Source organism: Phocoena phocoena, chromosome 14 (assembly GCF_963924675.1).
Source record: "Phocoena phocoena chromosome 14, mPhoPho1.1, whole genome shotgun sequence".
NCBI lineage: Eukaryota > Metazoa > Chordata > Mammalia > Artiodactyla > Phocoenidae > Phocoena > Phocoena phocoena.
The window spans coordinates 15,118,386-15,144,350 of NC_089232.1; the positions used below are offsets into that span (position 1 = coordinate 15,118,386).

General features: G+C 39.6%; 1 protein-coding gene across 1 annotated transcript in view; it reads right to left on the minus strand.

Moving 5' to 3' along the window:
- DNAH6 (dynein axonemal heavy chain 6) overlaps positions 1 to 25,965 on the minus strand; it is a 299,272-nt gene that overhangs the window by 104,396 nt on the left and 168,911 nt on the right. The window contains exons 42-51 of the mRNA XM_065890616.1: positions 25,091 to 25,237; positions 24,413 to 24,486; positions 21,350 to 21,504; positions 13,910 to 14,141; positions 9,861 to 10,013; positions 8,410 to 8,550; positions 5,681 to 5,923; positions 3,994 to 4,161; positions 3,304 to 3,539; positions 825 to 1,086 (exon numbers count right to left, since the gene is read on the minus strand). Coding sequence (XP_065746688.1) covers positions 825 to 1,086; positions 3,304 to 3,539; positions 3,994 to 4,161; positions 5,681 to 5,923; positions 8,410 to 8,550; positions 9,861 to 10,013; positions 13,910 to 14,141; positions 21,350 to 21,504; positions 24,413 to 24,486; positions 25,091 to 25,237 — 1,811 coding nt within the window. The remainder of the gene's footprint in view (positions 1 to 824; positions 1,087 to 3,303; positions 3,540 to 3,993; positions 4,162 to 5,680; positions 5,924 to 8,409; positions 8,551 to 9,860; positions 10,014 to 13,909; positions 14,142 to 21,349; positions 21,505 to 24,412; positions 24,487 to 25,090; positions 25,238 to 25,965) is intronic.

Below are 25,965 nucleotides of genomic sequence, written 5' to 3' on the forward strand. Positions count from 1 at the left end.
AACAAATGAAATACTCATGCAATAGTGAAAACTATCTTTCCTAACTAGTTCTCTAGAGCAGGGGTCTGCAACTATGACCTGCAGGCCAAATCTAGCCCACTGCCTGTTTTTGTGTGGCTTGTGAGCTGAGAATGGTTTTACAGTTTTAAATGGTTGGGGGGGAAATCAGAAGAAGAATAGTATTTCATAACACATGATAATTCTATGAAATTTGGCTTCCAATGACCATAAATAAAGTTATATTGGAGCACAGCCACACTTAACTTGTGTCTGAATTGTTGATGGCTGTTTTGGTGCTGCAACGGCAGAGTTGGGTAATCGCAACAGAGACCATAGAGCCGGCAAAGCTGAAAATATTTACTGTCTGGATTTTTACAGAAAATATTTGCCAGCCCCTGCTCTATAACTGTGGTTCTTTTGGTAACCTGTTCCACTAAATGATCATTCTTTGTTCTTCTTGGGGTCTCACATCCAATTGTGGGTTAAGCTGGTTTTCAGAATCTCATCAAGTGTGGGAGTATTTAGCAAATAGAAACATAGAGTATCAGATGCTAGAGCTAAAATAAAGTAAAAAATTACCATAGGCCTGACGATATGAATATACTAAGGACTTACTTTCCTTTTATGCTGGAAGAGGGCTGATTTCAGAGGTCATTTCTGAAAAAAACAATCTTTGCTAGCTATTTTTTAAAACAAAAACTAATTTTCAAGAGCATGACTACTATCTATATTGTGTAGGGTCTCAGCGGCACCACAAAGGGAGCTTGAATGATTGATGATCATGGCCTTTGATTCTACAAAATATCACAACACAGATGACGTACCTGTGCAGTGCGGAGTTTCTGTCTCTTTGGTTCGACTTCTTTGACTACACGAGAGTACAGATCCATCGCTCTTACCCACATGCACATGGATTTACATGCTTTGGATACTTTCTCTACTTTTTCAGGCACGAAATCAGGATTATTAATATACTTTTGAAGCTTTGCCAGGATTTGAGGCTTAATGTTTTCCTTATCATATTCTAAAAGTCTTCTCAGGAAGTTAGAGTCACCAAGAAGTTGCTTTGCCGTTGGCCAATCAGGCCTGAAAAATACACATGATAAGTTAATAGCATTGTAATGAGGGAATGTAAGAACAAAAGAAATGTATTCCTTTGAGGACATTAAGATATTATCCCACAGATTAAAAAAAAAAAATCAGGAACTTCTCTGGTGGCACAGTGGTTAAGAATCCGCCTGCCAATGCAGGGGACACGGGTTCGAGCCCTGGTTCGGGAAGATCCCACATGCTGTAGAGCAACTAAGCCCGTGTGCCACAACTACTGAGCCTGTGCTCTAGAGCCTGTGAGCCACAGCTACTGAGCCCACGTGCCACAGCTACTGAAGCCTGTGCGCCTAGAACTAGTGTTCTGCAACAAGAGAAGCCACCACAGTGAGAAGCCCGTGCGGGGGCTCGCCGCAACTAGAGAAAAGACCGCATGCAGCAACGAAGACGCAACGTGGCCAAAAATTAAAAAAAAAAAAAAGAAATAAGAAAGTATGTCATTTAGGCATGATTAGATGGAATTCAGACAGAGTTATGTCAATTGTTTATGTTATTAGTTATGTAACATTTAACTTGCTCTGAGTTTTCCTATTATAAAGCAAATATAACACAATTTACTGAAAGCATTTTACTAGGCTTTAAGAGCACCAAGAGCTACTACTTTTGTTTTCTAGGCATATATTTATGTAATTTTACTTTCATAGTGTGTATAGTTTGTTTTTTAAAAAATACTTACAATGGTGTTTCTGCAAATGCTCTTATTTACTGGTTGAGCTACAGTTATAAAAATTTATTTTGTTTGCATCTAACTGACTTTCAAAATTTGTAGAATGATATTTATATTAGTAACCCCCCCCCAAAATGAGGTTTGTTTTACTGCTACTATTACTATTATTAGTTCCAAGCAAGACAGAAAATTGAAGTTAATGTAAAGAAGCTACAAAGATGTGTTTTTAATGTTGTCCAATTATGTGTTACTTATAATAATTTTTAAAAATACTATTAAAGTACCGGTCCTGTTAAAAAAAAAAGATATTATCCCACAGATGGCTTCTAGACTTATCGTGGTGACTGTTTCACAATGTGGGCAAATGTCAAATCGCTATGTAGCACACCCGAAACTAACGTAATATGGTACGTCAACTATATCTCTATAAAAATAAATTAATCAAAAATGTTATCCCAAAAAGTGGGTAGTTTTAATCTCAATACTATAATCCCAGTAATTGGTAGTTATGTGCACCACCATTCATGGGGGGACAAGTAGTTGGATGACTAATGTTCCATACAACACAGTTTTGGTAGAGAAACAATTATAAAATCATAGAGTCACAGAAATATAAGGCATTATAGGAATAATAGTTTTATTTCAAAAACGGCCCAGGCACTCACATTTTTATCTCCTTTGCTTGGTTTAGATCCTTAAAATCTCTTGCCAGGACACTACAATCACCTTCGAACTGGTTTTGTCTCTCAGTCAAACTCACTCTTTGTGAGCTCTGGCCAGGTTGGTCTTTCTCACGTGAAAATCTGATTATGTCAACAATGTTCAATGGTTCTCAGTCCCCTGAGGCCAGGGCTCTCCATCTGTGCTCTGAAGAGCCCCCAGGTCCCACCAAGCTGCTGGCCAGAGGGTTAGTAGGGAGGCCTGGCGGGGGAGTGCTCTGGGCCCTCTACCTTCACTTTGATCACTTTTACTTGGAAAGGTTTCTTATAACACAATTTTTATTGAAGAAAAGTTTATATTACTAAAGAAAGTTTGAAAACTGCATATCTCCTAGGTGAAACCTGAACTACTTAGCACAGCATACAAGACCGTTCATGATTCAATCACTGCCCTCCTGCCCAGCGCCACCCAATCCATGAGCATCAAAGATCCCTGAGCTCTCCCCATGGTCCACTCTCCACCTGAGCATTGTCTCCCAAAAAACCTGCTCACACCTCTGCAGGGGGACTTAGGCACTCTTTTCTTGGCACTCCTAATACTACGCACCTCTCACATGTCTTGAAATTATTATTTTTCCTGCCTCTCTCCCTACTAGACTGTAAGTGCCTTGTATGGAAGAACTTTATATTTTCCATCATCTAGTGCAAAGTAGATGTTCAAGAAAATGCTTGTGGAATCAATTTGTTGAATGACAGACCAAACTGATGAGAGGGTGGAGAATAGAATGAAAACATGTAAATGAAAATGGAGAAAAAGAGCAAAGAAATTCCACCAGGTATTTTGGTAATGGGTGATTGTGAGGTACTCACTTGGCATTCAAGAGAATAGAGATGGCTTCCATCACAGTCATGACCATATCTGGGGGCTTTGTGAAAACTCTGATTTCAGATATATCCGCTTTATCTAAGGAATCCAGTGCTTTGTTAGCAGCTTCGAGTGCAGGGAGAGCTTCTTCAAGATCTCTTTGAGCATCGTCAGCTATGGCTTGGGTTTCTTCGGCTTTCATTTTTGCTACCGCTTCATCTTCTTGCACAATGCTTCGGACCTAACCATTGAAACACGACTGCTTAAGTGGTCTCAGTATTTGAATTTCAATGTTTCAAAGCAAAGCCAATCATAGTGAGTCACATTTGCCCCTTTGGATTAGACCAATGATGAAAGAAGTTTGTCTCTACTGCATTTTATGCTCTCCTTTGTCCGTCTCATGCCATGTTGATAAAAATGGAGACAAAGTTATTAGAACAAACAGTTCCTTCTTAGGAGAAGATTCGCTGCTTTATATTTGCAGCTGGCACTATTCTCACAACTCTGTCTGTCCCACTCATTGGGTTCACTCATTCTCAGGGAGAGAGCCAGGCTTAAAAGCATGGCTAAATTGACCTATCACTTAATTATTTTAATAACATATTTAAAAATCCAATCATTTGTCATTGTATATAAGGGATCAGTTGGTGGTCAAAGCCTTTTCACCCACCACCCAGTAGGGTGATGCTGCATACCTGATCAGCATTTTCTTGATCCACTGCCAGTTTGTCCATCAGGGCTTCAACGTCTTGTGACTTTGTTAAAAGGACAGGTTCTAAAGCTGAAAGATCTAATTTCATTTCATCTACTAGTACATTTGTTTCTAATAGTTTGGTGAGACCATTCTTTACCCGTTCACGTGCCTAGATGACAAGGAAAATATCTATTATGATGAGTATTATAAGTTTACTGGCATCTCTTACTCATGTACTAGAATTTCACATCTGCAGAATTGGTGAATCGGTTTGTAATAGTTAACACTGTGAATGTACAGAAAGCTTCAGGTAACAGAACTCTAGGAAATGGCCCAGATATTCACCACAGTGGGTTGGATCCATGCCCCCTGGCCACAGGAGTAGGACGTCACTGAAGGCCCACACTGTATTATTTTTATTCCCTGTGGTAGCTTGGTATCATTTTGAATGAATGAGGGATGAGTTCAAATAGAAACTCCTGGAGGTCACAGCTCTGGGAGCTTGTTTCCTCAGGGTGGATCAGCAGGGCTGAGACCCCCTGGAGATAGTGTCCTGGGTACTTAGCCCTAGTTGCTGATCTAAACCTTACTCCCCGGTGGTAGGAAATTCTTGACTAGGATCAAAGGAGTGGTATCTGGTAAAGGAGGCACCTCGGAATAACTGTTTTTTGAGGGTGAGACAGAAAACGTGGTTCAAATTGTCATGTTTCAAAAATATGTGTCACGTTATTTTACTAGGCATACATTTACCAGGTAAAAATCCTCTGAAAGACATTTAAAATATCTAAATGGTAAATGCTTCCATTTTTACTATTTAAAATTTTAGGTCATGTTAATAGCCTGACGATGACAGTAGCCACTATTTTCTGAGCACCTCATATGTGTTAGGTCATATTCCAAGCACTTCACAAATCATATCTTATTTAAATTCTACAACAATCCAAGAGGTAGATACATATTTTTTTAAAACTTTATTTTCTACTAAGATTGGAACAGTTACAAAACATGCTCAAGGTTGTACAGGAAGAAAGAGGTAGAGCAGAGGTGCTACCTGGTCTGCCTGACACCGAAGTCCTTGCTCTTAATGGGAACCACTGACACGTCAGACCACCAAACCCCCATCTCTATCATTTAACAAAAAGTTCTCCTTCTTACTAAACACTGCAGAGGTGACTAGTTCTCTGCTTAACTTTAATTCTATGGCAATGTCCATATCATGCTCCTGAGTCAAGGATCCTTATGTATTGATAGAAGACAAAATCTAAACATCAGGGCTTCCCTGGTGGCGCAGTGGTTGAGAGTCTGCCTGCCAATGCAGGGGACACGGGTTCATGTCCCGGTCCGGGAAGATCCCACATGCCGTGGAGTGGCTAGGCCTGTGAGCCATGGCCGCTGAGCCTGCGTGTCCGGAGCCTGTGCTCCACGATGGGAGAGGCCACAACAGTGAGAGGCCCGTGTACCACAAAAAAAAAAAAAAAAAATCTAAATATCAAAGAAGGGGAAGGCCTTTGGACTGACAGCATGAGACACTTTTTGGTCATATTGTAGGTTTTCAAGTGCATGTATGGGATGGAGAGAAGTCCAGTAGGCAAGATGGAACATAGATCTTCCACTCATTCTGGCAAAAGTTTTGAGTCCAAGCAAAAAAAGAAGTTTTTTTTTTTTTAAGTTAATAATATTAAACTTACTGAAACCAACTTCTTCTTTTTTTCACTCAGCATAGACAAGTAGAGATTGATGAGTTCCAAGTAGGAGGTGGGCGTTGTGTAGTACCGTCTCCGGAGCTCTGTGTAATAGCGTTCCGCCATACTGGAGACACTCAAGTGGACATTCACACACATGAGGGAGAGCTTTTCTTTCAGTTCTTCATTTACAGCATCAACATTTGAGAAAAACGTCTTTGATACAGAAAGAAGTGCTTCTTTGGGCCACTGTAAATAAATATATAATTTGGAAAGTCTGTTGCTTATTTCCATAATACACAGTTTAACTATGAAGAAAAATGCATTTCTCTGAAAGTCTTTTTCGCCTTGTCCCCCCCTTTTACCTTGTTAACTCCTACTCGTGTCCATGATGTTTCATGAATTGAATGGCTGGGCTCATTTGAGGGAGGTCCAGGGTCTGCATTTGCTGACCCCAGCACAGTGTCTGGTACACAGAAGTTGTTCAAAAACTATTTGATTGATTGAATAAATGTGGGTGTTTTTAGCATAATTGTATGAATAAAATCACATCCATTATGAGGACCTCATGTCCTCTCTCTGTTTATTATACAGTTTGAGTGCCAGGTTCACGGTTATAATCACTGTCCTGTTCACCTCAACTCCTTTGCTCCTCTCTTGTCTCTCTGCTCAGTAAAGTGCAACTCTCTGTTACCCCACACCTGCAACTGTGCAGGTAGCACGGCCGGAGAAAACCCCCCACAGCTGTGCTGACTGGCCTCACTGTCAATTCATGGCAACTAGCTCAAGCGGGTTCTTAGCTCAGCCCAGAAATGCTTCTACATCGTCTCATCTGTCACTCCTGTATCCTCCTGAGTATTTTGCACCCTATGGTACTTCCTCAGACTGCTAACACTTCCTCTTTCCTCTTCATCCTCAGTTCATGACCTTGCTCCCCACATCACTAAAAAAAAAAAAAAAAAAAAAAAAAATAGAAGCAATGCAAACAGAACTTCAATGAATTTTCACCCCCACGTCTTCCCCTCTACTTGCATCTGGGGGCTTACACTCTGGGGTGAGCTGTGCGTGCTCCCTGCCCATGTCAGCCCCTTCACTGGTGAAGCCATCACATCCCTTCTTGCCTATTCAGTGACACCTGGTCCAACAATGCCTAACTCTGCTGCACCATCAATAGAATTCTCTTTTCTGAATCATTTCCATCAGCACACGTGTGTTGTTTGTGTTCTCCACTTAAGAAAATACTTCTCTCTTGACCTCACATATCCCTCTAGCTATTACCCATCTCATAGTGTTCCTTTGTGGCAAAACTCCTTGAAAGAGTTGTCTCTGATTCCCCTCTTTTCTTCTCTCTTGAACCTTCTACCCCATCACTCCACCGGAACAGCTCTTGTCAAGATCAATGGTAACTCTCCACTGGTAAATTTAATAGTCTTCTCTTTATAAATTCCATTCTGCCTTTGTTCAATGATTGTCATTATCATCCCTTGCACATGAGTAAATCCCTAGTGGGCTTTGAAGCGAATGTAAGTACCCTTGAGGAGTTATTGGACAATGTGTTACCACTTTAAAATCAAGCAAGTTCAGACATATACCCAGAAAAGACAAAAACTCTAATTCAAAAAGACACATGCACCCCTATGTTCACAGCAACACTATTCACCATAGCCAAGACATGGAAGAGAGACCTAAATGTCCATCAAAAGATGAATGCATAAAGAAGATGTAATGGGGTTTCCCTGGTGGTGCAGTGGTTGAGAGTCCACCTGCCAATGCAGGGGACACGGGTTCGTGCCCTGGTACGGGAAGATCCCACATGCTGCGGAGTGGCTGGGCCGGTAAGCCATGGCTGCTGAGCCTGTGCGTCCAGAGCCTGTGCTCTGCAATGGGAGAGGCTGCAGCAGTGAGAGGCCCGCGTACCGCAAAAAAAAAAAAAAAAAAAAAGATGTAATGGGTATAGATATAGATATAGATATAGATAGATATAACGGAGTACTACTCAGCCATAAAAAAGAATGAAATAATGCCATATGCAGCAATGTGGATGGATCTAGAGATTATCAAACTAAGTGAAGTCAGACAGAGAAAGACAAATATCATATGATATCACTTATATGTGGAGTCTAAAAAATGATACAAATGAACTTATTTACAAAGAAAGATAGACTCACAGACATAGAAAACAAACTTATGGTTATCAAAGGGGAAAGGTAGGGGGAGGGATAAACTGGAAATTTGGGAGTAACAGATATACACTATTATATATAAAATAGGTAAGCAAGAAGTTCCTACTGTATAGCACTGGGAACTGTATTCAGTATCTTTTAATAACCTACAATGGAAAATAATCTGAAACATATATATATATATATACACACATATATATACAATTGAATATATATGTAACTGAATCACTTTGCTGTACACCTGAAACATTGTAAATCCATTATACTTCATTAAAAAAAATAAAATCGGGGCTTCCCTGGTGGGGCAGTGGTTGAGAGTCCGCCTGCCGATGCAAGGGACACGGGTTCGTGCCCCGGTCCGGGAAGATCCCACATGCCATGGAGCGGCTGGCCCTGTGAGCCATGGCCACTGGGCCTGTGCGTCTGGAGCCTGTGCTCCACAACGGGAGAGGCCACAGCAGTGAGAGGCCCGCATACCACAAAAAAAAAAAAAAAAAAAAAAAAATCAAGCGAGTCCTACTTCTCAAAGAGATATCCTGTGATGTCACTGACCTGGACAAACCAATCAATGGTGCAGCAGTTCACAAGGGATGGAAACATCCGGCATCGGGACCGAAAGGCCTCCCCAACGGGGCTCATGCAGAGAACAATGTGTAGCTTCTGACGGACTCTGCTGATAAAGTATTGAAACACCTGACAAAAAGAAAGACATTTTCAATTTAGAATAAGGCTGAACCAACTATGAAAATAAGTGTTGGCTAATGCATCTGACTCTACCAATATCAAATTTAAAAAATGTTAGCATAGTGGATGTATGAATTGTTTTAATATCCCATTCCAACCCCTTTTTCTCATGCAGACTGGAAAGATTGAATGACGTTTTGCAGACTCTGTTGCAACTTGGGTTTGGGATGTGACGTAGGTCCTCTTCATTAGTGAATTTAAGGAGACCCCTTGAATAAAGTGGAGAGAGGTAGTCACACAAGGCTTTGCTTTGGGGTAGGAGACCATTGGGAGAAAGAGACAGGGTACAGGGCAACTATTTTTGCAGGTGCAGAGCCTGGCAGAAATGGCATGGACCTGGGGTCACTACCTCTGGATGTGGCTCCTTACTTCAGCTGCTCCCAACGTGGTGGGGGACACATGGCTTTGGAGCTGGCAGCTGAAGCAGTAGCACACTGATTGGTTAGAGGTCTCCTGGATCAGCAGAATGGTTGTGGCAGAGGCAGCAGTGTCCTTGACTGTTGACTTCTACAGTGTCATTTCATAATCATTCCAAGGAATTCAGCCTGGAATCCCTTTCTTTAGCCTTCCCAATGGTTGTGTCCCTCAAATCAAGCCGTTTCTGCTTACATTGGCTGTCTGTACCTATAAGTCCTGACCTAGCAGTGGAGGGAATTCTCATGAAAGGACACAGAAGAGATGATATGAGAAAGACTGACCCAAAAAGCTAGATAAGGTGCAGAAAGAAGAGAAAGGCCTGGGCTAGACAAATAGCAGCTTACAGAGTGTAGCACGGTGTTGGAGAAATGGATCTGGACAGCAGCTGTGTTGTGTGTGTGTGTGTCTGTGTGTGTGTGTGTGTGTGTGTTAGAGAGAGAGAGAGAGAGAGAGAGAGAGATTGAGAGAGAGAGAGAATGCATTTCATAATCTTGCTGATAGGAAAGGCAGTCAAAAGTACTGAACTCCTTAAGCAGGGCACTGGGTGTGTGTGAAATAAATTTGTGTTTAAGAAGGATAAGAGAAGCTTTCCAATTTGGACAGATCTATGATCTCCATGGGGTAGTAGGGTTTCTGTTTTCTGCTTTCCATAACAGTTTCTGGAAATCTGATGAACCAATGCTTTAAATGTAGGAAATAAAATACATAGGATTACAAAGGCAACAAATTATATTGAAAAAATTCTATCCATGGACTGCTTAAGGGGATTTGTGGACCACTGGAAAAAGGCTAAGACAACTTTTTGTTTTCCAAAACCTTCTTACCATTCTGACATGTCCTACCTCATCTCTATTCCCCTCAGAAATTCCTACTTCTTTCACTCTTGGTCTGGTGGCTGCTAAAACCTGCTCCAGTTCATCCTTTTCAAATAAATTCGGCACTTCACCTGAGTTCAGGATGTTATTTATATCTTCTAGAAACTCTTCTACTACAATCTGTAGAAGAAAGCAGAGTGGTCATTATACCTCATTCAACCATTTTACATTTACTGCCTGTATATTACAAAGCAAATATATGATCTAAAATTCACATTGAGTTAATTTTATCTTTAAGAGAAGATGACCCTGGGGGAGTGGCCAAGATGTTAAAGTAGGATGAGCCTGAGCTTACCTCCTCCCACAGCACACCAAAATTACAACTATTTACAGAGCAACTATCAATGAGAGTGACCTACTTAATGCATAGAAATATAAACAGAGAATTAGGCAAAATGAGGCAACAGAGGAATATATTCCAAATGAAGGAACAAGATAAAACCTCAGAAGAAGAACTAAGCAAAGTGGAGATAAGTAATCTACCTGATAAAGAGTTCAAGGTAATGACCATAAAGATCCTCATGAACTAGAGAGAAGACTGGATGAACACAGTAAGAAGTCTAACAGAGAGAAGATATAAAGAAGAACCAAACAGAGCTTGTTTTTAAATTTTCTATGAAAATACAAAAGATCCTGAATAGCCAAACTCATCTTGAGAAAGAGGAACAAAGCTGGAGTTATCATGCTCCCTGAGGTCAAACTATACTAGAAAGCTACAGTATTCAAATAGTATGGTATTGGAACAAAAACAGACTCATAGATCAATGCAACAGAATAGAGAGCCCAGAAATAAGACACACACTTCTATGGGCAATTAATCTACACAAAGGAGGTAAGAATATACAATGGGGAAAAGACAGTCTCTTCAATAAATGGTGCTGGGAAAACTAGACAGCTACGTCCATAAAGAATTGGACTACATTCTCATACCATATACAATATATACTTTCTGTCCATTTCTCTTTCTCTTCTTGTGAAATTCCCACAATGTGGATATTGTTTGTTTTGATTGTGTCCCATCAGTCCCATAGGTTTTCTTCACTCTTTTTCTGCTTCTGACTGGATAATTTAAAATGTCCTGTCTTCTAGGTCACTGCTTCTTTCCTCCACATGGTTGAATCCTTTTGAATCTGTCTATTGAATTCCTCAGTTCAGTCATTGTATTTTTCAGCTCTAAGATTTCTGTTTGGTTTTTTAAAAAAATTGTTTCTATTTCTCTGCTGAACTTCCCATTTGTTTATGCATTGTTTTCCTAATTTCATTTAGTTGTCCATCTGTGTGTTTTTGTAGTTCACTAAACATTTTTAAGAGGATTAATCTGAATCTTTGTCTGACAATTCACAGATCTTCCCTTCTTTAGGGTCAGTTATTGGGGCTTTATTAGTTTTCTTTGGTGGTATCATGTTTACCTGATTGTTCATGATCCTTGATTCCTTACATTGTCATCTGCACATTTGAGTAAGTGATCTTCTCTTCCAGACTTTACTGGTTCACTTTGGCAGAGATTGTTCTTCACCAGTCAGCTCAGTTTGGGTTTCTGGACATATCAACTGGTAATATCTTTGAGCAGGTAGGACTTGCTATCAATGTCTATTTTAGGCTAGGGATAATGCCTGAGCTCTGAGGTCATGGGTGATGCAACTGGCTGAGAACAATTGGACAGGACTTCTGACTTGGTTTTAAATGAGCAAGGCTATAGGATGAGCTCTGTGATTGCCTGGGTTCTCTTATCAGGTTTCCTAGACTGTTGGGGCTGGGTATTGTACTTAGCGGTAGGTGGGGCTATGAATTAGCTTCCCTGCCCTGGCAGAGTGGCAGAATGGGTTCCAAGCCCAAAAAGGCTTTTTGTGGTCTGGTGGGGTGGGCTGTGGCAGGGAGGTACACTCATCATTGGGCACTGTTATGAATTAGCTCCCTTGCTGAGGTGGAGAAGGAAAGCTGGTTCCAAACATCTTCCTAGGTGTTTCTGGTCAAGCTTTCTGCTCGGAGGGGCTGGGAACTAAGCACTGGATGGGACTATGAATTAGCTGCCTTGCCTGGGAGGAGCAGGAAACTGGCTTCAAGGCTGGAAAGGCTCTTTGTTTGTGGTCTGGACTCAAGCTGACCTGCACCCCAATTTCCATGGCTGGACAGTGTCACTCCACTGGCTTTGCCCTGTGGGCCATCTACTCTGTCTGCCATACTCTCCTCTTGAGCGTTGCTGGGCTACACAGCTTTCCAGGTGTTCTGGCCAGGCTTTCTGGCTGGGCGGGGCCAGGAGCTACACTCAGCAGTCAGCAGGGTATGACTGGGTGGGTGGGGGGACCGGACCAGGCTCCAGGGCTGGCAAGGCTCTTCATTTGAGGACCTCAAATCAGGCAGACCTGTACCCAGCTAAGTTCCCTGGTCAGACTGGCTCTGCAGATGAGCAAAGCTGCTGGCTTGGACCACTCTTGGGCGCTGTGGGTAAGAACTTGGTTTGTCATGATCTGAGTGCTGGTCGTTACATCCTCACACCTTCTCCGTCACAATCAGATTCCCAGAGGTCAAGTGCTGAAGATTCCTCCACCATCCCTGTGATGTGAGACTGGAGTGAAACTCCCAAGATGCTACCCAGAACACTGCGGGAGCTGGATGTCCACGCTGGGCTCTTTCTTCCCACTGGAGAGACCCCAGGCTCAGAGGAGACCTCTTGATGCGGTGCTGTGCTGGCCTGGGAGGAGGGCAACGTGGTCAGTGTGTCGCTGCTCCTCTTACCCTTCTAACATGGACTTTCTTGGTCTCTGTGGTGCAGGGGTGTGTTTCAGCCTCACCCTCCAGGTTCTAGGATTTTCTCCATGTCTCGTCTGTGAATAATTGTTAGGTGTTCCTGTGAGGGGGACCAAAGCTGGGACTGACCTATGTCACCATCTTGGTGATGTCACTTGCTGTCACTTTGTTCTTGCATTATTTTCCTGGTGTCACGAAATTGTTTACGTGTTTATGTGTTCTCTGAGCATCTTTAGAACAATTATTCTGAATTCTTTGTGGGGCAATTTGTGGATCTCCTTTTCTTGGGGCTGGTTATTGGAGGTTTACTGTGGAGTCACGTTTCCCTGATTCTTCACGATCCCTGTAGACTTACGTAGACGTCTGCCCATTTGAAGAAGCAGTCACCTCTTCCAGACTTTATGGGCTGACTTCGGTAAGGAGACTTTCAGCAGTGGGTGGGGGCATGTTGGGGCACTAGACACCAGGTCTAGTGGGGCAGGGCACCGAATACGGGGGCATGCGGTGTGGGGAGGTTATGTGACTTTGGCTCAGGCCACAGTGGCCACACACTCAGCTGTGGGTCTTTTCTCATTTGTAAAAAACATTTACATACTCAGATATAAGGTCACTGCTTGTCACAGATGTTAAAAACAATTTTCCCACCTTATTTGTACTTAGTCATTTTATAGTGTTTTCAAAATTGAAATGAATTTTAAAGTATTTATGCATCAGCTTTATCACTTTTTTATTCCTTGGCTGATTTCTATAAACGTTTATTTTCCCTAACATTAAAAGTGTAATCACTGTAGACAATCCTCTATTATGGAATAAATTCAGGATCAGTTAAATTTGTTGTAGACATAGATGTAATCTTATTTTAATTTTAAATTTACTTTAACCAAAACATATCCATTATTTTTTCCTTTTCTAGAGTAAAGCATGTTTCCCTAATTGATTTCACTTAGGGAATTACTTTCTTATATTTATTTCTACAGGAATAGTTTATTACCTCTGTTTTCTATGCCCTTTCCCTCCAAGAAAAGTTAAATCCTTTCTCGCCCTCTTAACCTCTGATCACATTTACTTACTTAGAATTTAAAGGGGGAAGCAATAGTTGGTAAAAGAAGTAAAAATGTATCTTAAAAGTCTTTCATAAGGCCCAAGAACTCTGTTATTCGAAGGAATGATTCCCTGAACTACATCCTAAAAACTATTTGAAGCTCACACACGTGATTGTAACACTTGTCCTTTTCCTGTTCTTGCTCTTTGGCTATTTAGATATGTACCTGGGTGTCCGTGAAGAGGAAAACCATATTCCTGTCTTCTACACCAGCCAGTTTGTACAGCTTCCTCAGGTCTTCATGAAAACAGTCATAATTATACCCCCGGCTCAATTCAATCTGCAAACATTTGTAACCACATATGTGAGCTGCAAGTCTTGTAAGAGACTGCTTTCCTGTGCCTCCCACTCCAACCAGCAGGGCGTTGCCTCTTTCCTGACGAATCATGCGGGCGATCCTGTAGGAGACAAAGCAGACAAAGGTTTATTTCAAGTGTACAGACAAGGCTTCTGCTCAGAGGGCCTGCCCCAGTGTGGAAGGTTGGTGGCCTCTGGAGGGTCATCCCCCAGCCAAAGGCCACAGGGAAGAGCAGGGTATGTCTGAGGTTCATGGTTGGGAGAAAAGCACCACTGGTTTCCTTATATCCATCTCTCCCCCATTTCCTATGGGCTGTTGGCCTTGGTCACGCAAATACAGTAAGGTAAAATCTCTTCTCCCTTCTTCAAAGTGTGTAGGGTTTTGTTAGGGAGCCTGGCTGCTCTAGGCCACTACTTATATTAAACATTATATGGGCAAGCAGGTCTCTATTTCTAAGGATGAGCAAGAGAAAAATCGCTGAATGTAGGAGAGGAGACTACAGCTCAGAAAACATCAACAGGAATAATCTGAAATGGATTTACTATATCAACAAAATTTTAGAAAATTTCTGATTCATGTTAACAATAAGAATTTATTAAAAATTGCAATCATGATACTAGAGTGAGCACTCAGAAAGGGGAAAAAAATCCAAGTGAGGGAAAAATTGATTGTTGATGGAAAATCTGACTACCAAATGGAAAACCTCAGTGGAAGATGGGCCTCACAAATAGGATAATGTGGAAAATTGAATAGGTGAAGTAGAAGGCAAACACAGGAATTTAGCCAGACCTCAGAGAAAAAAAGATAATATTAAAAATGACAAGAGAGAAAATGGAAGATGAACAGGAGAAACAAATTGAATCCCAGAGGCCACACAATAGGAATTGTAGGAGAAATAAGAGGGGATAGAGCTGAAATAATAGAAGAAACCCCCAGAGCTGAGCCCCTAGATCTGAGGAAGTCACTAAGTGTCAGGAAAGAAAGTCAAAGAAGACAAGCAAAACACCAAATGTTTTCTAGGAGATCTATAAATATAAAATAAACTATGTGTGTGTGTGTAGGTGAATGAATGCATGCATGCATATGTGAATCAAAGTATGAAAGAGAAATCTATATTTTAGACATAATTGAAAATTTGTGAGCATCTGAAAAATAAATATAATAGATTACTCCCAAAGGGACAAATAATTTTAGGCTGGCCTCAGGCATCTCTTTTACAAGATGACATTCCACAATGGTTAAGAGGGAAAGCTACCAAGTTATTTCTCAGAGAGTAAACCACCTGCAAATCCTTCCTAAAAGAGTCCTTGAAGGTATATAGAGAAGTATGAATAAAATTCAGAAACTCAAGAAAAAGGGGAAAGGGATGTCAGTATAAAAGTGAGCAGTTTGTATGAGAGTCAAGTTCATATACTGTTGTTAAGATAAAAAGGTAATGGTAGGGCTTCCCTGGTGGCGCAGTGGTTAAGAATCTGCCTGCCAATGCAGGGGACACGGGTTTGAGACCTGGTCTGGGAAGATCCCACATGCTGCAGAGCAATGAAGACTGTGCACCACAGCTACTGACCCTGCACTCTGGAGCCCGCGAGCCACAACTACTGAGCCCGTGTGCCACAACTACTGAAGCCCGCGTGCCTGGAGCCCGTGCTCGGCAGTGGGAGAGGCCACCGCAGTGAGAAGCCTGCGCACCGCAACAGAGTGGCTCCACTCACCACAACTAGAGAAAGCCCGCCTGAAGCAACGAAGACCCAACGCAGCCAAAAATAAATAAAATTTATATATAAAAAAAGGTAATGGTAATGTCAATAAACTCACCTTAAAAAGAAGATGCAAATGTAAAAAATTTCTTTTTAAAAAATTATTACCTAAAATCTCAGATTGGGTCATCAGAAACTAAGAAATCATGGGAGAAATGTAAAAGCAGGTTTAATTTCTCTCTCTCAATCTCTCTCTTTTTTTTTTAATAGGAAGGTATCTGTCATCTACTCTATTTTTAATTCATGATGCTGATAATTGGAAAAAACAAAGTTCAAATATTTGAAAAGGATAATGGTTTTATTACTTTTTTAATTAAGAAAGAAAAACATTATCATTGTAACTGATAGGAAAAAACCATTGCTAACACTTTACCACTTGTAAGCTCCATCACGGGGGCCTGGATGCTGTCCTGCTCTCTATGGGAGCAGTGTGTAGCACATAGTAGGTGCTTCACAAATAAATTTATGCCTGTTGACTTGTATGTGTGTGTTTACAAAAATGGAATTAATCTCTACACCACATTTTGTTTTGTGACTGTTTTGCTAAATAATGCTTTATGGACATTGTCATGCTAGTGAATACAGCAATAGATATATCATAATTTATTTAATCGGTTCCCTACTGATGGATATTTAGTTCTTTTCATGGTTTTGTTATCATATTGACAATGTTAAAAAACAAACCTTAATGCTAGCTGCAAATAGAATCCTTTCAGATCATGAGAGAGAGAGAAAATCCATGAAACAAAAAAGAGGTTGCATTAAAATAAGTTAGAAAATAAGTTAGGATGGCATAAATGTGGTTGTTAAAGCCATGCTTTAAAATAACATTTAATTATATAGGCTTGTGGAGGCAAAAGAAATGTGTTAAAGGCATAATGTTTAACTCTATGTGCCATAATCGAATTTTGTAAAAAAATTATATATGCTTATAAATATATTTGAAAGCACCATATAATTTTAAGTGACTGTCTCTAGGTGAGGAGGTGGAATTACGAACAATGTTTTTGTAAATTTTCCGCAATAAGTGTATTTAGTATATAATCAGAAAAATAATCACTATTTCTTTTTTAAAGAAAACAAAGTAGATCTATTTCTTCCTTGTAGGAAATATAAAGGTGTCTTCCTTATGCGGTAGTTCTATCATTAAAAAGATCTTGGTAATAGGCATTTGTCTAAGTAAAATTACATTTATGAAAAAAGGAAATAAACATGTGAGTTCTCATTCTAACTACCTCTGAAATTCAGTACACTATCACCAAATCACCTATATTGAAGTAATCAACTTCTAAAGACCTTAAAAACTGTGAATTAGACGACAGTGGTTAAATAGTCCTTATGCGCCCTCAGCTTTGGTGGCAGGGCCTAGGAGCTGCGTAGCGTGAGCTTAGGATGGGGAGCCTACAAGGACTGATTTGAAAATGCTCCTCTGGGACAAAGCACAGACTCCTAGGTCATTATTCAGTATCTTCTGAAATAGTATCGAACTTTCAGATTGGTCTTCTACAGCTTCACACTCTCTCTTGCCCTTACGGTGAGTGTGCTGTGTCACTGCCCAGAAAGCCTTGATAACACTGCTTTGTCTAGAACAGGAGTGAGCAAAAGATGGCCTATGGGCCAAAACTTAACCCAAAGATTGGTTTTTCAAAACAATTAAAAAAAAATTTTTATGGCCTATGAGCTAAGAGTGGTGTTTAGATTTTTAAATGGTTGACAAAAAAATCAAAAGTCATATTTTATGATATGTGACATTATCACATGACGTTCCAACATGAGTGTCCATAAATGAAGTTTTATTTGAGCACAGCTGTGCTCATTTATTCACTGAGTGGTGGTGGTTGCTTTTGTGTTACAATGGCGGAGTTGAGTACTTGTGACAGGGTCTGTGGCAGAGCCTAAAATACTTACCATCTGGCCCTTTACAAAAGAAGGTTGTAGCTCCTTTCCCTAGGACCTGCCAACTAAAAACTCGCTTGCCACCTGGTTCTACAAGAATAAAGTCACTAACCACTGCAGTCTCTGACCTTCAACACACCCTGAAAGGAGGTCAGGGTGGAGATCAGGAATGAGGAACTCTGTGCTCTGGGAAAAACTGGCAGAACAGATCTTCAGATATCTATTTTCAGGAGATTTTATGAGCTCAATTTCTTGCATCTTCTCATATCTAGAAAAGCACTAAAATCGTTAATGGAGACATCTGTTCCTTGTGACTAGCAGCAACCTTCTGCCAAAATGTGTGCTTGACTGCACGTATCCCCTTCACCAAAATCACCTCCCCGCTACCTCTCTGGAGCAGTTCCTCGTAGCTATCTGAGAGGCTGTTTTCTGGGCTATAGTCCTCATTTCCCCCCAGATAAAACTTAACTCATAACCCTTACATTGGGCATTTTTTCTTTTTTTTCATTTGACAGATCCTTTGCTGACTCCTCCCCTAAAACAACTAAGACCCACAGGTAACATTGCCACTGCTATATCTCTATCACAATGCACATCTAACAGACGACGCTTCAGATCATCTGCTTATACCTCCTCAGCTACCTCTGAGAGTATAAAATTGAGGGCTGAATGGATATGTAATAAAGTTTTGTTATTTCTTCCCATAATGCACAAGGGCTCTATAGTGGATGAAAATATTGAATATCATAAATATCTTGCACTTTATATGTTACTCTTCCCTTGTTTCACTTACATTATAGTAATTTGTTTTTTCCATCTGAGATTATTTGAAACAAATGACTTGTCCTTTCTGCTTCCCAGTGTTATTTTTTCTGTCAACTTACATATCAATGGATAAAAAACTCCTTCCATTGAGAATCCTCCAAAGTTACATTGAGATGGCTCTCCTAATTAGTAACTTTATTTTAACAGAGAGATCCATTTGACCATCCTTGCAGTATGGTGACAACTTTGGGGGCATGTAATAGGTAAACAGCTTGGTGCAAACTGCTCTTCGAAAGCACAGGCTCTGAAGTAAATTTTAATTTTTTCTGAGTTGGGAAGGCTTTTATTCAGTTATCCTATGCAACAAAACAAAACAAGAACCTAGAATATTAACAAATGGAAATGTAGCATCAGCTATATTGCTGAATATTTAGTGACTTTCCCAAAACTCTTGTTCATAATGGAAGTCCTTTCCAATTGCTAATCAGCAGTAGGTGTTTGAGAGCTCTTACTTACGACAAGTAGAAATTCCTCTCTAGAAAAAAAGAGAACACGTCTACATAGTTATTTACATGGCGGTCCTTTTTGCAGGAAAACTAAATCTCCCCCATTTTACAAATGGTTTTTAATTTCCTTCTGTAATATTTTAAGCAAACCTTGAGTAGCCTGGTGATTCCCTTTCACAAAAGTAAGAGAGATTATAAATATAATTAAGCCGACTGCCCTATCATCTGGTCTATTCTTCAGGAAGTTTCTCAAACCAGAGTTCTGCCATTCTTTTCTTTTCTTTTTTCTTTCAGGCTTAGGGCTTGCTTGAGCTATGGGAATAAAAGTTGTTAGGAGTTAGTGTGTGGGTATACTGGCAGGGGAACAGATGGGAAGCAAGTGGTATCCTGACAACCCAATGACAAACTATTTTGTGTTACAACACTTGAGCTGTGATGAACATAAATCCTTGAATTAGAGTTAATTAAATAGCAGAAGTATAGGAAGGGCAAAAGACTTGGTTTGCTTATGGTTATGGAAAAAAAATCCTGGAGATCTGTCAGTCTTAACAAGGTCCAGCACTAAAATATAGTTGAGAAGAGAAACAAACAAAGCAATTAAAATCTTGCCATGGTAGTAGACCATGGGAAATCCTGTCCTCACACACATTTTGCACTGCTTATTCCACAGAATACTATATCAAATCTGGGTATCACATTTTAAGTGAAACATCAAAAAGTTATAAAGGGCTCAGTATGTTGAAAACTGGAAATAACTGCTAATAGGCAATAGTGAAACATCTGGGATAATTACGCCTGGAGAAGGTAAAGCTAAGAAGAACTTGGTCATGATTTTCAAATATTTGGAGGGCTGTTAGGAAAAAGAGTGGATCCATTTTTGGTGCAGGCATCTACAGTGAAGTTAGAATCAAAGCATTGGATATGATCCCCAGCCTGCCACTCACCAGCTAAAGGGCTTCGGACAATTCACTTAATCTCTCTGTGGCACACGGTATTGTCCAAAAACGCCTGCAATAATGTTTCTGGTCCTACTTGCTCTTTGACCCCGTGAAGTGATAGAGTCTCTGATCCTGTCTTGTGAACCTGGGTAGCCCTGTATGGTGCTTCTACTGACAGAGTATGGTAGAAGTGATGCTGAGTGACTTCCAAGGCTATGTTGTGAAAGGCCATTTGCCTTCTGCCTGGCTCTCTCTTGGGGCACGAGCCTTTGGAGCCCTGAATCACTGTGTAAGAAGCCCCTGCACTCTGATGCTGCCTTGCTGGAGAGACGGTGGAGTCCACAGGGAGGCAGAGATGGGCCAGGTGTTCTAGGTGCTGTCTGACTGCAACTGCATGAGAGACCCCAGGAGAGAATGGCTGGGAGCCATGAGAAATAATGAAAAAATAAAGCTACTAAGTATTACAGTGGATTATTATGTAGCAACAGACCACTGGAACATTCTCTGAGCCTTATATTTAGAAAGATCATGATATTGAGCCATACAGAGGTGTTATCAGAGTTAAATGAGATACTCCATATCATGGTTTATATTCACACTCAGTGCCATTATTATTATTATTACCACTCCAAAGGATGGAATGAATATCAGAAGTCACAGGGAGTAGATTTTGACTTACTCTTGAAGGGTCATTTCAACACTTAAAAAATGTTTTTATTGAAGTATAGTTGATTTACAATGCTGTGCTAATTGCTTCTGTACAGTAAAGTGACTCAGTTATACATACATACATATATACATATATATATATATTCTTTTCCATTATGGTTTGTCACAGGATATTGAATATAGCTCCCTGTGCTATACAGTAGTACCTTATCATTTCAACACTTTTAACACATATTTACAATTTAAGAATTGTTCAACAGGACATGAGCCACTTTAAAATGTTGTGATGCCCCAAGGACTACAGATATTCAGGCTGGATACCTAGGTGTCGGGGATGACCCTTAAAGGATACTTGCAGTGGGTATGAGTCAGACTCAAAAGCAGTTAGAATGTACGATCCTTGCATTCAACTTGTTTTGCTATAAACAAAGCAAAACCCCCTATTTCTTTAGTCATGCATGTTAACCAGCCTGGTTATACTGTACATATCTGTAAACAACTTTAGATCTTTTTTTTTGGAATGAGATAGGACATTTTAAAAAACCAAAACAATCTATTACTATTTAGCAAAGATAATGACCTCTGAGATTCCATAAAATGTTCATGTCATATATATTTTAAATATATCAAAAATACCTTTTAAGTTACAGCAAGATTTGCTAATAGACCTTTGTCCATCTAGCAATCTATTTAAAGAGTGTTTTACAACTTAATCCTTACCTTTTAATATAAATGAAATTAGATCAATGCATTATTAGGCACGTTATGGCACTATACCTTGAAACATGCTCTATAGCATCCTGGAAGAACACCAGCTTTACTTCTTTGGGATTTATAAGGTTATAATCATCAAGATAGTCCTGTAGAACATTTGCGATTTTCTCCATATCAGGCATGTCATCATAAATCCGGTCAGTCTTATCTGCTCCAAACTAGATGATTTATTGGAGAAGAACCAAGTTGGATCAATTCTGATATATAAATGTATATAATATACATAACCTTAGGAGGGAACATTATTTTATCTATATCTTTATTTAATCATTTGCTTATATATGCTAGCAGGGCTTTAAAACCAAGGAAATCAGTTTAAAGAAACTCAGACGTTCATGGCTAACTGAAAAATTCATTTAATTCAACCTCTTCAAGTGGTACATTGGAATTTCAATGATCTTCGCAATAAAACTCACACAGAAGCTCAGAAATGATTTGAAATTTTTTCTCACTTTAACTTACTCTGGTTTCATACTTTTGCTCTTAAGCTGTTGACATCAGAAAAGCAAAATTATTGAAAATTATGTATGGCAGATTGTGTTATAAAAAGTCATGCCAGAACTATACATAGTTTTTACACAGCAGTCATTTAATTAAATAAATCATTGAGCATGATATTTGATGTAAACTATAGGCAACTGAGTGTCCGTTTGGACCTACTGATAACTTCTTGTCTTTGCCGTAGCAACTGCCCTAGGGACATTTTCTTTTGGAACCATTGACTAAAATACATATAGGCAATGGAAGAAGAGTCCAACTACTCTTTTTGCTTTGCTTCATTTCCCCATTTGATAATAATATCATTAGAAACACACAGGAAATATAATCACCACCTGAAAATAAAGTTCGGATTTTGATTTTAAGAATACATTTAAATAGACACATTTCGTAGCAAGATCTTTTTTTGACCCACCTCCTAGAATATTGAAATAAAAACAAACATAAATAAATGGGACCTAATTAGATTTAAAAGGTTTTGCACAGCAAGGGAAACCATAAACAAGACCAAAAGACAGCCCTCAGAATGGGAGAAAATATTTGCAAACAAAGCAACTGACAAAGGATTAACCTCCCAAATATACAAGCAGCTCATGCAGCTCAATGACAAAAAAACAAACAACCCAATCCAAAAATGGGCAGAAGACCTAAATAGATATCTTTCTGAAGAAGACATACAGATGGCCAAGAGGCACATGAAAAGCTGCTCAACCTCACTAATTATTAGAGAAAGGCAAATCAAAACTACAATGAGGTATCACCTCACACCGGTCAGAATGGCCATCATCAGAAAATCTACAAACAATAAATGCCAGAGAGGGTGTGGAGAAAAGGGAACCCTCTTGCTCTGTTGGTGGGAATGTAAATTGATACAGCCACTATGGAGAACAGTATGGAGGTTCCTTAAAAAACTAAAAATAGAACTACTATATGACCCAGCAATCCCACTACTGGGCATATACCCTGAGCAAACCATAATTAAACAAGAGTCGTGTACCACAATTTTCATTGCAGCACTATTTACAATAGCCAGGACATGGAAGCAACCTAGATGTCCATCTACAGATGAATGGATAAAAAAGATGTGGTACATATATGCAATAGAGTATTACTCAGCTATTAAAAGGAACAAAATTGGGTCATTTGTAGAGATGTGGATGGACCTAGAGACTGTCATACAGAGTGAAGTAAGTCAGAAAGAAAAACAAATATCATATATTAATGCATATATGTGGGATCTAGAAAAAAGGTATAGAAGATCTTATTTGCAAAGCAGAAATAGAGACATAGACATAGAGAACAAATGTATGGATACCAAGGGGGAAAAGGGGGGCAGGTGGGGGGAATTGGGAGATTGGGATTGACACATATACACTATTGATACTATGTATAAAATAGACAACTAATGAGAACATACTGTATAGCACAGGGAACTTTACTTAATGCACTGTGGTGACCTAAATGGGAAGGAAATCCAAAAAAGAGGGGATATATGTATATGTATAGCTGATTCATTTTGCTTTACAGTAAAAACTAACACAACATTGTAAAGCAACTATACTCCAATAAAAATTAATTAAAAAATAGATACATTTCATACAAATAAATTGTTTAGTATTTTTTTTAGTTGTCAGGGGTTATCAGGGTGGTGAGGTATAGCATATGTGTATGATATAAAGATGAGTCCATTCATTTGTTTCAACAGCATTGATTGAGAGCCTGCTGTATACTTAGCTCTGTGCAGGAAACTAGGGATTTAAACAAACAAACATGGCCCTTGCCCTCTCAGGGACAGTAGGAATGTTGTACCCAAACAAGAGTCAACTTGGTAAAACAAGACGGCTATCTGTCAACATAGGTAGGGTGGTTAGACGGAAGTCTTCTAACATAGAATAATGTTACTCATCTAGAATAAGTCTATTCTAGGTAGGTCTAGGTGGTAAAATTAGGGCCTATGTGTAGATGTTATTGGGGGGACAGACTTAGGGAACTTAGTACAAGGAAAATTTCGCTACTAATTAGAGCTACCCTGAAATGAAGAAGGCAGAACTGCTAACTAATTAGCTTCCCATAACTGGAAACCTCTGAGCAGAGGCTGAAGAACTACACAGGATTCTAGGAAAGGAATTGGAGTCCTGAGTTAAGAGACTAAATCTCTTTGCTTCCTTCCAAATCGAATACCTGATGGGTTTCGGATTCAAACTATTATTAAAATGAATGTAACTAGATCAGAAGTCAGCAATCTTTTTCTCTCAAGGGACATATAGTAAATATTTTAGGCTTTGCAGGTCGTATAGCCTGTGTTGCTACTACTCCACTCTGCCTAGTCATTAGAAAGCAGTCATATACATAGTACACAGTCAAATGGGCCGTGGCTGAGTCCCTATAGAACTTCATTTACAAAAACGGGCGGTGGGTGGATTTGGACTACGGACCATAGCTTGCTGACCCCTGGTCTAGATCTCTAATCTTCACATGTGCAAAGCTCTTATAGAATATGAACTTGAAGTAGAAAAATAGTAAATGCTTTATAGCCTTCAAATGTAGTCGTCAATACAACATACTTACCTTAATGAAATCTCCAAATATGATGGGCCTAGTCAAAAAATATTCTAGGCCTATTGCAATTCCAAAATGTTTGTCTATTCAAAAAATAAAATCAATTCTTAGTATAACAATAAGCTTGAATGCAGGATATTAATGATAAGATATACAGAATAATAACCCCTGTTACTTTATTTAGAAGCCTAATTGGTACACATGAAACTGAGGGAAAGCCATGTTAATGCCATACCACTTTAGTCTGGTTGATAATCCCCCAGATTTAAGATTAAGAATATTTACTATTAGTAAACATTTTATTAAATAACAGATATTGAATACATATTAGTAAATAAGAAATACTTTAGAAATATCCTGGTTTCTTAACCAACAAAATGCTATTTTTTTCCTACTTTCCCCCCTCTACTTAAAATTCTATACTGAATTAAGAATATTAACCCTTCCTGAATTTCAATGAAATGATTTTCATAATATTTCATATATTGTTATATATTTGGGTCATAGATAAATATATGAAGAAAAAACCTTTTACTCACGAATGATTACAATTCATTTTGCTCATTTTAGAAACCAAATTGTGTCTCCCTGGTAGTCTAATGGCTAAGATTAGAAACCAAATTGTTTTTCTACTAAAAAACAAAAAAACCTAGCTAAATAAAGATTGATATAAAGATTGATATTTACTGGCCATTTCTGTCAAAATAGCATGGAAATAGTGCTTATCTTCATTATTAATCAAACGGTCATGGAAGACTCTTTGACATTCATGGCAAAAAAGTCTAAATATCTGTATCTCTTCTCTTATTGTTCCTGGATCACATTGAAGGATACCTGTTTTTTAAGAAAAGGAGAAAAGAAGAAAAATTCTACAATTGTGGAATATCTAGTAGTTTAATTAAGGAGGAAATCCTTAAGTCCAACTTTATCCCCACACTACCAGAAATGGATGGTTCCCCAGTGGATATACACATATAATAATGGTGAGCTCATTTTTTGAAAGCAAAACTGGGGACACATTAGCAGTGAAAATGGGGAGGGTAGCAGAAGGGGGATATGGGGCCTAAAGAGAATTATTTTTTAAGTTGTGAGGTATTATAGCAGGGCCTTACGCTGTTACGAATGATCTGATAGAAGAGGAAGCATTGACAATGCAGAAGAGAAGGGGGAATTATAAGAGCAAAATCCTTGAGTCGGCAGGAGGGGATGCGATTCAGTACTGGGGTGGGGGAGACTATTGGCACATGTTAGGGGCAGGGACAGCTGAACCACTGCAGTGGGAGGGAAGGCAGATGCAGGATGTCTGGGAGATCTGGAAGAGGAGGCCCTTCTGGTTTGATTGCCTCTATTTTTTTTCAGTGAAAAAGAAGACAGGTCACCAGCTGGGAGTGAGAAATGGGAGGGTGGTTTGAGGAAAGCTGTGAAGTAGCCAGTCTGGGGTGGGGGTGGAGGGTGACTTGAACAGGGACATTGTAATGGGATCTCCAGGCAAGTCTCAGACACCCATGTACACACACTTCTACTGAGAGATCTGGGGGTGAATGGAAATGGAAGGAGGGTGC